Raw genomic sequence first — 17,285 nt, 5'->3', positions numbered from 1 at the left:
AGAATATACATAAAGAACATAAAGCTGGCCGTGGCACATAGGGACTAAATGATTCCAAACTGTTCATTTTTTAAATATCAAACTTTATTCCTTTTAAAATAAAGGCTGCTCAGGAGGTGCCCTCGATTCCTTTGCCTGTAACATCCCAGTCCTCAGCCATCTGCCTTTTACTCTCTCTCTCCTCAAGTCCTCTACTCTTCCCCGCCTCAGCTTCATATTGGAAATATCACCACTGCCTGGAACTCTTTACGTAAAGAACTCTTTACCAGTCTCATGCCCCCAGCTGGGTATAAGCTATTTAAAGACAGAGGTATGCATTACATGCTATGCATTACCTGCAGCACTTTTTACTTTGCAGGGGCTCACAAAATATTTGTTGATAAAGTGGTCTCACTGTCTGATATTGTCTTTAGGCCTCCTCTGATTCCAACTAGGTTTGGGGTTCAGGATCTCTTTCTTATAGTCGTAGTAGATCTACCTCATAATATTGACCAAAGCCCTTGTCAATATTGTAGCTCATTCTAATTTTCCTGCATATAATGCTTTATTTAATGGACTTCCTAGGAACTCCAAATAGGAAACCAGTGCTTACCAAAGAGAAATGCTAAGTCAGTGGACCCCTGGGATATATGTTGTTTCACAGTGCTTGTGTTTTCTAGGAAGAAACATTGAAACACTATTAGCCAGTGATTTACCTTTTTATTTGAATGTCACAAATGAATGAATGGGATGAATATGTAATCATCTAAGTAACAACTGGTTTTGGAATATGTCTTTGTTATTACTGGATAGAGTGGATTTGTTCATTTCTGAATATCCCAGAGTAGTCACTCTTCCTATTTAGGCCAAGGGAGGGTATCTTGTATTCTCCTGAATCCGCACTGTTGATGAAACTATAATAGCAAACTATCAGATTGATTTCTCTCTGGATAATTGTCTTCCTAGTAATTAAAAATCGCCTTGGGTGAGCAGAGGGAATGGTGCCAGGGTCCAAGGGTGGAGTTTCAGAGTCTCTCTGTGGGACCCTGGAGCTGGTGTAATTGGAAGTCACAGGCCAGTGGACCCAGCCCACAAGTCTTGCTTTGCTACTCTGCGGCAGGTCTCTTTCTGAAGCAGTCCACAGGGTCTCTGGGAATCAGGATTACATCCTTCCATAGATAGATAGCAGTAAGTAACTAGCTAGCTAGATTATTACAAGACAAGCATCTGCTGCTGGCCCTGTCCATAATTAAGGGCTTATTTGGAAAATGTCAGCCTGCACAGGAAAAGCAAGCAAAGGATATCCATGTCTTTTTTTCCTTCTTCTTTTTTTCTCTAAAACACAAGTTGGCAAACTTTCTGTAAGGGGCCAGATAGTAAATAGTTCAGGCTGTGTAGGCCATATGGTTTCTGTCCCAGCTACTCAGCTCTGCAACTGTAGCATGAAAGCAGCCCAGACAAGAAGTAAACTAATAAGCATGACTGCATTCCAACAAAACTTTTATTTGTGGAGACAAATTTGAATTTCGTATCATTGTTACATGTCACAAAATGCTACTCTTCTCCTGCTCTTTTTCTAACCATTTAAAAATGTGAAAAGCCCATAGCATTATGAAAACAAATGATGGGCCAAATTTGGCCCATGGACTGCAGTTTACTGATCCCTGCCTTAAATTATTCGATAAGGTTTTTATTGAAGTTTTCATTGCTATTGAGCAAATGTACTTTCCCATCTTTTCCTTAGGACCATCTTGTATGGTCCTGAGCAGACATCACCGCCTAATATCAGGGCCTTCCTGGCTTAGGTGCCTCACCTGCTGGCATAGTGTGTGGTCTTTAGGAGAACAGGTATTTACCAGATCTGTGATGGTGCTTATTTCCTTCTAGGGACAGGGTGGTCAGCTACACCCTTGGCCGTAGGCTTCCAACAGATCATGTGAGTGGACAGCTGCAATTCCGATTTGAGATCACTTCCTCCATCCACCCAGGTATTTCAGCATGTATTTCATGTGTTGTCCTAGCCTAGTGTCTTAGAGTGGTTCCTTTCTCCAAAATATAATAACCATGGTTCTCTCCAGACATGTCCTAGGTTTTGTGGTTCTCTACCTGTCTTCTCCATTTGAGGCCCAGAAGCCAGTGATCTGTTCTGCAAGCCAGGTTGCTATCCTCCTTTTTATTTTTATTTTTTGGTGGCGCCACATGACTCATGGGATCTTAGTTCCCTGACCAGGGATTGAACCCGGGCCCCTGCAGTGGAAGCATGGAGCCCTAACCACTGAACTGCCAGGGAAGTCCCTGTTGTCCCCTTGATTGACAGCTCCTCTTCATTCCAGTGACCTAAAGGTAGAGGGTTAGACAGTGGAGTGGGGATTGACAAAGAGGTCAACATGGGTATGGAGCCATGTCTAACTTAACAGTTTACTCCCAATAGCCTGGTGGCTCAGAGAGTAAAGAATCTGCCTGCAGTGTGAGAGACCTGGGTTCAATCCCTGGGTCAGGAAGATCCCTTGGAGAAGGGAATGGCTACCCACTCCAGTATTCTTGCCTGGAGAATTCCATGGATAGAGGAGCCTGGTGGGCTACAGTCCATGGGGTCCCAAAGAGTCGGACACAACTGAGCAATTTACACTCACACACACCCACACAGGACTTAACCAATAGATGTTGAATCATTGCATACATGAATGAATAAATAAATGTGATACATGTCATATTGTCAAGCTGTGATTACTCAGTGGATTTTTACAATCTCACAGGAAAAATGAATATTGTAAATTGGACAGAAAATTTTTGAATCATCCCATGTTCAATTTTTCAAGCCAAAACGTATTTCCAAATAAGATTGACATGATGCCTCATAATCCCACTCCGACTCTTCTCTGGCAGCCCCCTCACAGGTAGAGATCATGCTGAGAATTGTGAGTTGCCACAACTTTATTAGCAACACATTTATGAGTTGCCAGTAAAGCTAATAAGGCTTTTGGGAATCAGGGTCTGGAGTTTATCACTGCCCCCTCGTCAAACAAAAGTTGTGCTTTTCTGTGCCCAATCTACAAAGCAGATTGTAAGGAAACACTTGACTGTTTCATCCTTTCACATCCAGCCTTTCCTACATCCTGAAAATAAAATTGATTCTTCCTTCACTGTAGCAGTAAGAATAGCTTTACAGTGCACCAGAGAGATTGTTTTTCTTCAATGAGTGGATAGCACAAGGGCTTGAAATGGGAATCCACATCTGGAAGGGAAGCTACTGGGGGAAGGCAGAGGTGAACCATGGTTGCTGCTCTGTGAATGGGTGCTTGGTATAGAGACCTGGTTTACTTTCCCACTTCAATATTCTCCAGATGTTGGGAGGCTTCTGGTCTGAGCCACTGAATGACTGTGGTTGCACCCTTTCCTTCTCTCTGGTCACCTCAGAACCCCATTCTGCCACACTGGGGGACTCAGCCATAGGAAACACTCGGAACTAGTATAATTAGCCCTGCCTGAACCCAACAAGGACCTGTAAACCCCACCTCTCATTTCTGAGGTCTTCGGTATAGCAGACATTATTGAGCATCTACTTTGTGCCCAGAACAGGGGTTGCACTAGGATTTGGGCATTTTGACCAAAAAATGAAGTCCCTTGAAACAGAATTCTCAAATACATCGTGAATGCAAATTTTCCTTAATATAAGGAGAACCGTTTCTTACAGAATGGGTTTTAGCAGAGCTTTGGTCCATGGGAAACGCTCATCAACCCCTCCATGCAATATCCTAAGGCAGAAATCCCTAACATGCTCACACGTCTTCGGGAATAGACTAACACTGCAGTGACATTTTCTTCTTGTCCACAGATGATGAGGAGATTTCCCTGAGTACCGAGCCTGAGTCTGCGGAAATTCAGGACAGCCCCATGAATAACCTGGTGGCAAGCAGCTGTGGGGAGCCCTCTTGTGATGCATCAGAGCCCTCAGGGACCCCAAAGCCTGAGCAGCCCAGCCAGAGCAGCACTGTGGGCCCTCCAGGGATCGAGAGCCTGGAGCTTACCAGTCTGGTTGAGGCAGCGCCAGGTACCACCGAGGCAGGAGATGATGGCACAGTCTCCGTGGGGCCTGAGGGGGCTGGGGAGATGCTGGCCCCTGGGCCAGAGGACACAGAGCCCGCCTTAAGTGCAGAAGAACTGGCCGAGCGGCTGGACCTGGGAGAGGAGGCGGCCCTACCGGGGCTGCTGGAGGAAGGTCAAGCCCCGAGCAGCCCTGGGGAGCCGGTGGCTGAGGAAGGGGCCACAGAGAGCCGGGCTGGGGGGCACGAGGAGGAGAAGGAGCAGGTGGAGGAGGAGGAGGGGGGCATGTCTGCCCTGGGGCAGGGGGAGGACAGGCTGCAGCTGCGGGCGTCGGTGAAGAGGAAAACCAGGCCGTGCTCCCTGCCTGTGTCCGAGCTGGAGACGGTGATCGCGTCCGCCTGCGGCGAGCCGGAGACGCCGCGGACCCACTACATCCGCATCCACACGCTGCTGCATAGCCTGCCCTCGGCGCAGGGCGGCAGCGCGGACGAAGACGACGGCGCCGAGGAGGAGCCCACCCTCAAGGATGCCTCGGAGAAGGATGCGCTCAGCGAGGTGGACACGGTAGCCGCGGAGCCTCCTCCCCTGGAAGAGGATGGAGAGGCCCCCGAGGGGGCCACTCCAGGCACGGCTCCCCTCGGCCACTCGGGCTTGGCCAACGGCTCAGCCCCGGATGGCGACGCGCTCCCCAGCACGGGGAGCGAGAGCGACTCCAGCCCGCGGCAGGGTGGGGACCACAGCTGCTGCGACGCCTCCTGCTGCAGCCCCTCCTGCTACAGCTCCTCCTGCTACAGCAGCTCCTGCTACAGCGCCTCCTGCTACAGCCCCTCCTGCTACAACGGCAGCAGGTTCGCCAGCCACACCCGCTTCTCCTCTGTGGACAGTGCCAAGATCTCCGAGAGCACGGTCTTCTCCTCGCAGGACGACGAGGAGGAGGAGAACAGCGCCTTCGAGTCAGTGCCCGACTCCGTGCAGAGCCCGGAGCTGGACCCGGAGTCGGTGAACGGCGCGGGGCCGTGGCAAGACGAGCTGGCCGCCCCCGATGGGAGCGTGGCCAGAACCGTGGAAGGTCTGGAGTCCCCCGTGGCAGGGCCGAGCAGTCGGAGAGAAGGTTAGACCTCACACCCCATCACAGTGAGAATAGGACCACCACGAGGGGGACGCAGGTCTCACCAACACGGTTTAAAACCAAGAGGGAGAGGATCAGTCCCAAATAAGGTTGCTGTGGCGGCCACGTGTGCCTGTCCTGTCCTTCTCTGTGTGCATGTGTATATGTGTATGTCAGTACTCCAGACTGTGGGTAGCTGACACCCCACCACCGCTCAGATACACCCCAGGAATGACAACTAGTTGGATGTGAGCGTGTACTTGTATGTGTGCTTCTCTGTTCTAACTAATCACTGATGATAGGGTACATATTACCCTCCAGTCTTGACAGCAGCAAGAGCATCAAAGCTAGTACCAAATGATATGAGCAGAAAATGATCAACATTAAGTGGGTAATATGTCAATATCTGCTGACTTCCCACAACTTAGAAGATTAGCAATAAATGTTAATATAAGTGGAAGAACATTGGTATTACCTGTTTTAGAATTTAACCTGTGTACATATGAATATGTATAGCCTACATATATGTGTCATGATTTCTGTCTACTTGATTCTGTTATTGTTGTTGGTTTTGTTTTGTGTTGTTTTGTGGGATTGGGGAGCTATTTTGGCTAATGCAAAGGAAGGATACCATGAATGTGTGAATCACTTTGTCTCCAGGAAGATTCTAATCCAACAGGTGCCCTTTTTAGTTTAAAAATGTATTCTGTGTCCTAACCAAAGACCTTTCTTCTTAGTCATGCCTGTGGAAGCATATATAAAGTTAACTTGCATTTCCTAATCCAGAATTGGGAACCACCTGCCAGTCAAGTGACAGTGACATTGAGGGAAATAACTTAAAAATCACATGATAATATGAAATAATTCAGCTGTTTTAAAAGCAAAAAATATAGATTCTGCTATTTTGCTGTTCTAATTTGTTTAAATTAGCCTCCAAACAACATGCAGTGGTATTGTCTCTAGATTGTAAGCTCATCAAGGGCCAGAATTCATATCTCCTTTATGTCTGCTAAGCAAATGCCTGGCACCTGCAAATTTTTATAGGAATGTACGTGAGTGTAAAAGAAATAATTTTAAGTACTTAAAAGTACCCAATTCTACATTTTGGAGAAAGAAGGGGTGAGCGAAAGTGGCACATAGGGTAAAGAGAAGCCCAAGAAAACTTGTAACAAGGAAACCAGAGTGCCGTACTGTAAACCACAGTGACATACCGTGCAATGTGGAAAAGCACGCATGAGTGTGAGAATGGGGTGGACAACCCCTTTGTTTAATAGGGGTGTTTTGAGTCTCTTCTTTGTTCTAGGTCAGACGCTATGTGTGAAAGGCACTCAATAATGACAATAGAATTAAAAATAAGTGTATCATAAGGCAATTTGGGGACAACTGGGAGCTACCAGAGATGCTTCAGACCAAAGTTGGGAAAACTTTTTCCATAAAGGTCCAGATACTACACGTTTTAAACTTTGTAGGTCAAGAGGCAAAACCAAAGCAACTCTTCTCAAAGGGGCGTTTTTTAAGAAAGAAAAAAAAAACATTTTTACCTTTAGAAGTATAATAACCATTTTTACCCCAGAGCCACATAGCTACAAGTCTGAATTTATAGTCTGTCAATCTGTTGTAGCCAATGGGTTATATTTGGACCCATGTCTCCAATGATAGGAGACAGTCCACACATGGGTAATTGAAACTTGACTCAATATACATTGATATTTTAAAAAGGATATTGCCCATGCCTTTGAGGGTCTAACAGTCTAGCAGTGGGGAACCCATCCCCTTTACCAAAAGGAAGAAAAAGTTTTTCAGGGCTAGAGTGGAAGTCTATGTTTCTAAAGAAATTTCTAGATTCCTGAAATTTTTTGCAGATTGTAAACTCCAAAAAAGTTAAGAACATATGCTTCACTATAGTGATTACTAGGGGCAAAACAAGGATTCCTGGGAAGGACTGTTGATTTCCTGAAGGCTGTACCTATGCTGGCATGTGACTTCCTACAGCCAGTTCTTCTCTCCCTTGGTAGGGAGTCCCCCAGCTAATGAAGTCAAAGTGGTGGATCTGTCCCCCCTCACCACCACACTTCCAAGAGCACCCGCTCAAAAGAAACACGTATGCCTGATTATATGCACATGTGCCCTCTTCTCCCCTCACTGTGACTTTGGAGATCGCAAATTCTTTCCTGAGGTTAGCCGAGGAAGGTGTACTATACTCACACCCACGCAGGTGCGTCTGCAGCAGTTTGTGGAGGATGTCTTCATCTACTTTGTGTTTCTTTTCCCTCCACATGTGCCTCTTTTTTTAACCTCAAAATAAAATGATTTTTAAAAACCTTCAGATCAAATGAAAAAAAAAAAAGGAACATAATGCGATTATGGGCAGCTTCCAAGGTAGCTCAGGGGTAAAGAATCTGCCTGCCAAACAGGAGAGGTGAGTTCGATCCCTGGGTTGGGAACATCCCCTGGAGAAGGAAATGGCGATCCACTCCAGTAATCTTGCCTGGAAAATCCCATGGACAGAGGAGCCCAGCAGGCTATAGTCAATGGTGTCACAAAGAGTCGGACACAACTGAACAACTAAACAGCAACGACAGTAATGTGATTATGAGCTCAACCCTGGCATCAGGCTCCCCTGGGTTTATCTTCAATCTCCCCACTTCCCAGCCATGACACCTTAGCCAAGTTACCTAACTGCTCCAAACCTCACATGTAAACTGGGTGCAAATGTGGAACATACCCTAAAAGGTTATTGGAAGGATTAACTGAGATGATTCCTATGAAGTGCTCAGCCTCTGAGTGAGGGTTCTTCTAGGTAGATGAGCAGCAAGGCTCCCTTTTAAATTGGAATATGTTTCCTTCTCAGAAATTCTAGCAGGTCTGACCCTTGCTTTGTGTTTGAGGTGAGGGGGATGGTGCGGAGCTGCGGCCTCGTGCAGAGCAGAAGTGGCTTGCTTCCTCTTGCTTCCATCCCGTTGGTTGAGATGCATCAGTCACATCATTGCATTTGCTTGGGGTTCACGGGAAGGTGGGGTCAGCTCCATTAACCCGGCAAGCAGCACTATTATGTTTCCACTAGCTTGGAGGAGTAATTAACCTGATTGGTTGAATTAATTACAAGGTAAGTCTCTTGTTTTTTTTTTAACAAACTAAATTTAAAACACAGCAGCTGGTGACATAACAACTGTACCATTGTTTTTCTCTCTTTTGTTTCTTTTTTTTCAGTTTCTGACATTAAGCACATATAAATACTAACATGAGTGTTATATCCACTAAACACAGAGCCCAACTTTGGAACAGGAGTTAGTTTGCAAGGAGCTATACGCTGGCATGAGGGATGGGCACCTTCCTTGACTTTCCTTAGTCTCCGAGGACCCCAGGGGTGTGAGTCACACACCAGAGTTTGCACAAGAAATGATGTTATATATTTAATATTTAAATATTTAAATATATTTAATATTTAAAAGGACGCTTTGTTCCTGAATACATTTCTGTTTTTGTTTTCCAGTTAGCTCAAGCTGTTAAATGGCTAAATTCACTTAATTTCCTTCCTAATTAATTTCTGCTTATGTTTTTAAGTCAGTTCTATAGATCTAGAGCAAAAAGAAATAATTATCTTTTCCATGTATGGACACTCTGAGAAATATTTTTGAAATTTGAGCTCCCACAAAGATCTTAACCACTGGTTTTCACAGTTCATCTCTTTTGGACCACGGAATAATGGGACACTTGGTATTTGCATCAGCCGTGGAAGGGCAAAAGAAGGAGAAGCCTGACCTTTGTCCTTTGGCCAGTAGGGGCTATTGTGAGAAATCCAGGATGGGGTGCAATGGGGGTTACCAGTCTAAGGGCTGGCTCATGGCCTGAACTTTTCTAGCTCCTCACAGATCAAGAGCAATTGACTCTGATTATGTGACCCAAACTGCTGCTACTGGAGGCCCCTCCACATGCAGTGTTACCGAGACCTGAAGACATCATGAAATAGGACCTCCATTTTAAAACACTGTTCAGTTCATCATAGGTCTGCCTGACAGTAATATTAGCTGTGTCTATCATAATTGGGCCATGCATTCTATGGATATGTTTATTTCTAAAATTGCTCCATGTCTGTCTTTCTGCTTCCTTCTATCCCACTTCCATGTTTCAAGTTCTCCTGTCTCAGTCTTCCTGCCTCTTACCTACTTCCTTCGTCTCTTGTCTTTTCTCTTTCCAGAACACCCTGGTTTGTCTTCTTCTTCCTCAGAATAATTTGAAACAATCACGAGATCCCATAGGTCCTTGGCTCCCCACCCCAGCCCCTAGGTTTCATATGATAAGAATTTACCTTCTTGGCCCATCAGTTCCTTAACCCCATCTTGAAAGGACAGCAGCTAAGAGTCTCATTCCAAACACAAAATCTGAAACACGGCCTCTTGGCAGCCCTCAGATGAAATCTGTCCGAAAAAGGAGCTGTCATTTTGCACAGTCCCCAAAATTTATGGGACCTTATAAATGCTGTTCTTCCCTCCAACAGGCCTGTTTCTTTTCCTGGGCTAATCTCAGGCTCTGCTTATTTTCTTCTAGGTCCCTGTCTGATGCCACCTTCCCCTCAAGAAAATTCAGGTCCCAGTCCTACCTGTTGGTCTGTTATGGTACAAATCAGAACCATTAAGTGTTTGACTATTTGAGTTAAAAAAAAAAAAGAGTTCCCTCTATTCACTCATTCATGAATGGTTCTGAATGTCACAAACTGACAACCAAAAAATCGATTGCCCACTCTTTGGGGTTTTTTCTTGCAGTAGTTTGTTTTACAGTCATGCTTTTTTGATGACGTTGCCACAGCAATGAATGAATCTGAATATCTTGACTATCTTGTCCGTAGGTGAATGTCCTACACTCCATAATTCCCAGCCAGTAAGCCAGCTTCCTTCCTTGAGGCCTGAACATCATCACTACCCAACAATCGATGAGCCTCTTCCACCAAGTAAGCGTTAGTTTTGAAAATCTATGTCTTAATTCTTCCTATCAAATCTAAGCAGGTCAGTATGAACTTTGTATGTAAACATCCAAACTCTTCCCCCACTCTGTACCTTACAGTGTGATCAAAAACCATTATGGCACCTACCATAAAAATTGTTTGGTTGGTTTTTTTGTCAGATGGTTTCAGGATGTGATCTCAAGTAGATAACCCAGTATTTTCAGTAGCCCTCAACTTCTGAAATGGAGAGCATTTCTTTACAAGACTTGACTAGTCCTTGCAAACTGTTCATGACCCTTACTTCACAAATTTTACTATTTTCTATTTAAAAGTTTTCAGTTCAAGATGGGATAATCCTATTATTCTCCATGGGACCATTTATGGTTCAAGCATAAGACATTTCAACTTGCATTTTCCTTACTCTAAATTGTACCCATATGTGACAGCCGCAAATTTTTCCTACAGGTCTTGGAGGTTTCCAGGCAAAACATCATCTTTAGGGGTAGAATTCAATCACATTCTCCTGGTAACTGTAATGTGTATTAATAATTATCTAGCTGGTTATTTGAACTTGGGAAAGTCACTTAATCTCTCAGAGACTCAGTTTTCTTATTTGTAAAATTTTAATTTTTTCATCTGCTAAGTGCTAGATTTGGATTAGATAGTCTCTAGATATTGTCCCAATGTAATTTGCCCTTATAATATTCCATTATTATATTTGTAAGAAGGAACTGACACCCCAGATATTATATATTCACTTAGCATCACATATGTTCCTGAATTCTAGAACATCCCTGTTTTGGTTTCAACTCATTTTTCAAGCAAAGATAACCTTTAAAATTTGATAAATTTTACAACTGCAGAATCTTTCCAGGATGCAAGGAACCAATGTTTCTTTACTTTCTTTTGCCTGTGCTTACATTAACCCAATACAGTTTTGAAAGAAGAAAGACTTATTCTTTAATTCATCTATTCTTGACAATATGATATATTTAACATTTACACCATTCTTCTCCTATTCAGTTGTATTTTATCAGTGATAAAACAGTGTTTTTAATGTGTGGACCAATTTAAAGGAACACTATATTTGTTGGAAGAGACCAAGATAGGCATTATGTCCTTTAACCTTTGATGCCTGATTTCTTTCTTTATACATTGATTTATGGATATCCCATAAATGTCACTAGAGATACTTCTGACTTAGAAAAATACCTATAACATTTTCTCTCCAAGAAAGAAACATTTTCTCCACATCGAAAAACCTATCTGTGAGTGTGCACATGAATTGACCTTCAATCCATGCAAGAGTAATAACTAGTTATACACACAGATATTGTAAATGAGTATAATATATTCTGTTTTAAAGAATTGCTTTATATAAGCTGTTTTTGAAAATAAAAATAAATTTCTTCCAGACAGGTTTCAATTTTCTGTCCATATAACACAGAAAATATAAGAAAAGTTGGTAGTGAAGCTAACAGCTAAATTTTCTTAAATAATTTCACATGGCACATGGATGAATTCTTCCCTGATAGTTACTCATTGGATAAATATTTATTGAACACTTATCCTGTGTGAGGCACTATTCTAGGTAAGGCAAACAAGTGAAGATCCCTGCCCTCAAGGAGCTTTACAGTCTAGACTGGCAGAGACAGATAATAAAGAATAAAAAGAATAAATGATAAATAATGCAGCACATTAGAAGGTATTAAGTGCTGTGAAAAAGCAAAAACAGAACAGGGGAAGGAGGATCTGGAGTGTATATTGATGGCCAATTTTCCGTTTTAAATAGAGTGGTTGGGTACACTTTATTGACAAGACAACATTTGAAGCTAGACTTAAAGGTAGTAAGAGAGTTATCCACCCAAGTATTGGGAAGGAAAAACTTTCTGAGCAAATAGAACAGCCTGCCTGGTGGGCTTGAGAAACAGCAAGAAGGTCAGTGTGTCTGAAGCAGATTTAGAAACTGAGGAAGCAGCAGGTAAAGAGATCTATCAGGGGCCCAGATCACTCACATAGGACTTTGTAGACCACTTAAGGGTTTGGCTTTTATTCTGGATGAAAGGGGAACATTGTAGGTTTCTGAGCAGAGACTTGACATTGTCTGACTTAGGACTTAACAGTTTTTCTGTGTTGACATTAAATTGTGAGGAAAAAAAAATAGAAGCCTGAGACCCAGTATAAGGTTCTTGCAGGTGAAAAACAGTGGTGGCTTGGGCCAGCAGGGAGCAGAGGAGGTGAAGAGAAGTGGTCAGATTCTGGACAGATATTTTTTTGCTTTGTTTTGTTTCCATTTATTTTTATTAGTTGGAGGTTAATTACTTTACAATATTGTAGTGGTTTTTCTCATACATTGACATGAATCAGCCATGGATTTACATGTATTCCCCATCCTGATCCCCCCTCCCACCTCCCTCTCCACCCGATCCCTCTGGGTCTTCCCAGTGCACCAGGCCCGAGCACTTGTCTCATGCACCCAACCTGGGCTGGTGATCTGTTTCACCCTCGATAATATATATGTTTCGATGCTGTTCTCTCGAAACATCCCACCCTCGCCTTCTCCCACAGAGTCCAAAAGTCTGTTCTGTACATCCTGGGCAGATATTTTGTGGGTAGGTTTGCTGACAGATTGGATATGATGTATGAAATAAAGAGAAGGGTCGAGAGTGACCTCAAGAGTTTTAACCTGGATTTAATTGAGACAGAAAAGGAAGGCTGCAGATAAAGCAGGTTTGTGTGGAAAAGAGCTAAAATTTGGTTTTGATCGTGTTATAATTGAAATGTCATCCAGGAATTGATGTCAAGAAGGCAGTGAGATGTGACAGAAGTTCAAGAGAAAGGCTTAGACTATAAACATGATATTGCACTTGTTAATGTGAAAGTAAAATTTATAGGTTTTATGAGTATAATAATTAAAAGAGGATACATTATTAGGCTCTACATTGTTCTTAGACTTCATGGAAAATATATAGTATAATATATGACAGATCCCTCTATCACAAATGAATGGACACACATGAATGACTACTATCCCAAGGTCATCCATAAAGGTATCCTTTTCAGGAGTCTGTTTTGGTATCACAAAGCCAACTGCATTGGACATGCTGAGGCTGAAGTTCCATTCAGAAATTTTCTCTTAATGCAATATGGTTTATACAGTATTTGAAAGTAAATTCTTTACAAAGCAACCCAGAAAACCCAGTTATAATCTCTAATTATGCTTACCTATTATTTTCTGAATATTTATGAGAGGTTTAATTAGCCCTCTGCCTTCCACATGTTTAATATATTAACAAAAGGGCCTGTCTGTCTGGCTTGACATTCTTTTCCGTGAGTGATTTGGAAATACTGAACTCATAAAAATGATCATTATCATTGCACCATACTTCAGTTCTTTTCCTTGGAGAATCCATGAGACTGGAGTCTTGTCTTTGAAGGAATCCTTCCTCTACTACGGGTCACCTGGAGGGCAGGGATGTGTGTTAGTCAGCAATGTGTCCTCAGGACCTGGCCTGATCTCTAGTTCATAATGAGTAAAAAGAGGTGTTTGTTCAAGTGAATGAAGTAGCATGATACTCTTCAAAGGTTAACACTCATTCTTTGTTGGATGACAGTCATGTTGGGTTCTTTTAAAAAAAGCCCAAGTTGCTAGTTTGGGAATCACTGAAATTTTTTAATGTTTGGCTTGCAATTAATTACTCAGTAGTTACACAAATACACAATTCCATCAATGAGCTAATTAACATTTACAACTAACAGTTGACAACTGAATCATTTAGTAGTTAAATTTAATCAGAACCTTCTAGAATATATTTATACAGCCTGACTGTATTTTTTTTTCAATTTGTCTTACAAGCTGAATTTGATATTTTCTGGTATTTTAGATTTCCTCGGGCATTATTTGGCAGTCCCTCAGGTAAATGTCAAACATAAACCATAATGTTCACAGACAGATAAACCATGCACATATCAAACCATAACTAAACCAAATATATTTTTTTCATTTTAAAAACAATTGAGAGTTGCTATGTCATTACCTGAATGATACTTTTTCAACAGAATTGTTAAATATCTGACCTACTCCCAAAAGCTATGGCTTTTCTCATTTAAAAGGCTGAATAGTTTTCCTCATTTGCAGTCATTTTTGCATTTTTTTCTTTAGTGTAACTCATTTTTCAGCATAACTTTATCATGAAGCTGTTATTTCCACCACATTTTTACATGTGGACTCTGAAAGCTTTGCCCATCTCGGTACAGCGGACATTAAGCTCATCTTCGTTAAGCTCAGGTGTGTACACATGACTCCCAGCTCTCTCGGTTTTCAGGATTTTTTTCATCCTATCACCCCAGTCCGGCCCCGACGTATATCATGGACTGTATCATCTGTGCTTCCACCTTTTAGTTGGTTGCTATTGTTTAAATTTGAGAAGTAAAGAATTTATCTTTATCTTGGGCTCCCTCTACTGTTTGGGATGGTTATTTATCAACAAAGAGATACATAAAAAGCTTGATGCTAGTTAATAGTCGTGATCGGTTTTGTTTTGGTTGAGAAATATTTGGCAGCCACAGATAGGTTGAACATAAACTATGAATTCACAGCTTATCAAAGGATGGTTTGAATTTAGTTTCTAAGGGTCAAATCTTTCCATTCTTTCTCTCAAGAGGTGATCAATTAAGGCTGTGATATATTAGAGGTTATATGAAGCTGCACCTACGTGCAGTATTTTAGAACTGTAGTCAAACCTGGTTTTAAGAGGAACCATAATTCCTTCCTAACCAGCCATCCTCCATCAGATTTAACAAAGAAAGGACTTTTTTCAGCATCAGAGTGTCAGCTTTCGCTGGAGGACATTTCCAATCTTCCAGCTGTCACTTGGTAGCCAAGAAAATTGACAAGATGGAATTTTTTAAAGAAAGAAATAAATATTTGACTTTGTCTTTAGAATTGTTAGAATTTTAAGATAGGTCATGTCTGAGGAACCCCAGTTACTGTCTCAAATGGTCCGGCAGAGAATCGGCATCCCATGGGCTCTTTCCTGGCATACCAACTCCATGCCAATGCCTCAGAGGTCACGCAGGTGCTCTGGGCAGTTCTTGGTCTTCGGCGAGTCACCAGCAGTGAGTTCTACCCGCAGAAGACCTGGAAGTGCTTATCTGTTTCACATGGCTCCGTAGTTTGTCCTTGATTTTTCTTTTTGCCTTTTTGTCACGCGCTAGACTGGGAAGCTCGCATTGACAGCCACGGGCGGGTCTTTTATGTGGACCACGTGAACCGCACGACCACCTGGCAGCGTCCCACAGCAGCAGCCACCCCCGACGGGATGCGGAGGTCTGGATCCATCCAGCAGATGGAGCAGCTCAACAGGCGGTGGGTGACCAGCATGCAGTAAGCCCCTAGAAACCAGTAAAGGGGAAGGGCGATTAATGAAATTCCCTCTTAGACTTTTCTGCTCAGATTGTATGAGGAAACTGCAAAGTAATTAGCCAACTCATAGTTAGTACTTGGAAAGCTAAATTTATAATTCAGCGGCAGGACATCAGCTAAGCCTGAGTGTCATTTAAAGATGGGGAGTCCTCTGTACACCTTGATGGCCCAGGCTCAAACACAGGTGTTCTTAGCCAGGGGCTCATGGACCAGCCCCCACCCTGGTATTCACTGAGGGTGTCAATGTTCTGGGAACTGTTCAGAAACTGTAAGCAAATTATACATGGATGCACATTTTTCTGTCAGACATTCATATCTGTCATAAGAATCTCAAACAGGTCTGGAACACAAACAGTTTGGAAACAGTTTGAAAACATTCCAAGGATAGGTTTAACAGAATACTAAAAGCTGCCTGGAGAAAAAGCTGTCTCATAAATTGCTATATTCATGCCTACTCCAGTCCCATAATTGCTACATACTCAGAAATATACATTCTTAAACAGCTTTCATCATAGAAAATGAAATATTTAAAAATACTTTTTGAGAATTGTTTTGTCTAAAACATAGGCCCTTTACTAGTTTTTATTAAGTGTGTAAAGATGTCATTTTGTTTTCAACATGCAAATGAAACCCTCAATAGCATCTGTCCCATGTTGTAAGCTAGTACGAGCATCATACTCAACATCTTACTCCTTTAAGATCAGGGCAATGGCTCTTGGATACTTTTAGTAGCCAGGAATGCAAACTGCAGGCTCAACTTCGTTTATATCCACCTGATGTCTTGCTAGTGTGAAGTAAAGAAGAAAGGTAGAGAGGGACAAGAAAGAATAAATAATTAGACTTGGGGGACACAGCTATGGATAACAAACAGAAAAAAATGTATACTACAGAAAAAAATGGACAATTTAACACTATTAAAAATAAACAAAAAAAAGTTGAACTTCTAGTTACTGCTGTTGTAGACAACATGAGTTAGTCACTCAGTCGTGTCCGACTCTTTGTGACCCCATGGACTGCTCTGTCCATAGGATTCTCAAGGCAAGAATACTGGAGTGGGTTGCCATTTCCTTCTCCATGTTGTAGGCAGAGGAGGATGCTTTAGGTGAAAATCACGAGGATTCTTTTATCACATGAGCATTTGAAGACACTTGCTTTCCATTTTTCCCCATCAATAGCCAAGTGTCATTAATAAGAACCATAAAGCATTTTCATTGGCAGCGTATTTCTCTAGTCATTCCCACAGAAAGAAATCATATTACAAGGAAGAACATATTGTGTATAAATGTACCATGAGAGTGTCCTCTCATGGTGATTGCAACTAAAAATGCAGGGAACACAGCAAGCTCATTTTACATAGAGATGCCATAGGCAGAAATAGCCTCAAGGTCTGTCTTGCCAGACGGATAAGTTGAAAGTATTTATCAGACTAAGAAACAGGGAGAGCACCATCAGGCTGTATCTATGAAAGGTCCGGTTGAAACACTAAGACAAAACAGAAGCAGAAGTAAACACCTTGACCCATGACACAAAAATACATGGAAGTTTGTTCATGGCGTTCAGATTGTATAATATAAAAATGAAACCAAATCCAACCTTAACCAGGTCTCTAGAGAAGTGTGCAGGCTTTGGTGTATAAAGCCCTGTGCCCTGCAGTGGAGCCGAACATGCTGAGAAAAGCCAGACTTTGATGAACAGGAAGCTGTATTTGCTGCATCCATTTGGACAGATAAAGAAATCGAGCAGTTTGAGGAAGTGCTTATTTCTTGTGAAAATCCTACCTAGGGAAA

General features: G+C 42.4%; 1 protein-coding gene across 4 annotated transcripts in view; it reads left to right on the top strand.

The window, feature by feature from the left end:
• The window catches only part of HECW1 (HECT, C2 and WW domain containing E3 ubiquitin protein ligase 1), a 443,461-nt gene that overhangs the window by 324,413 nt on the left and 101,763 nt on the right, over positions 1–17,285 (top strand). For all 4 annotated transcript variants that reach the window (XM_043463510.1, XM_043463512.1, XM_043463511.1 and 1 more), the window contains 4 exons: positions 1,867–1,967; positions 3,815–5,134; positions 9,978–10,079; positions 15,291–15,441. In XM_043463510.1, coding sequence (XP_043319445.1) covers positions 1,867–1,967; positions 3,815–5,134; positions 9,978–10,079; positions 15,291–15,441 — 1,674 coding nt within the window. The remainder of the gene's footprint in view (positions 1–1,866; positions 1,968–3,814; positions 5,135–9,977; positions 10,080–15,290; positions 15,442–17,285) is intronic.

Source organism: Cervus canadensis, chromosome 3 (genome assembly GCF_019320065.1).
Source record: "Cervus canadensis isolate Bull #8, Minnesota chromosome 3, ASM1932006v1, whole genome shotgun sequence".
Lineage (NCBI taxonomy): Eukaryota > Metazoa > Chordata > Mammalia > Artiodactyla > Cervidae > Cervus > Cervus canadensis.
Note: the sequence above shows the minus strand (reverse complement) of the source record. Positions and strands in the feature narration are given on the sequence as shown.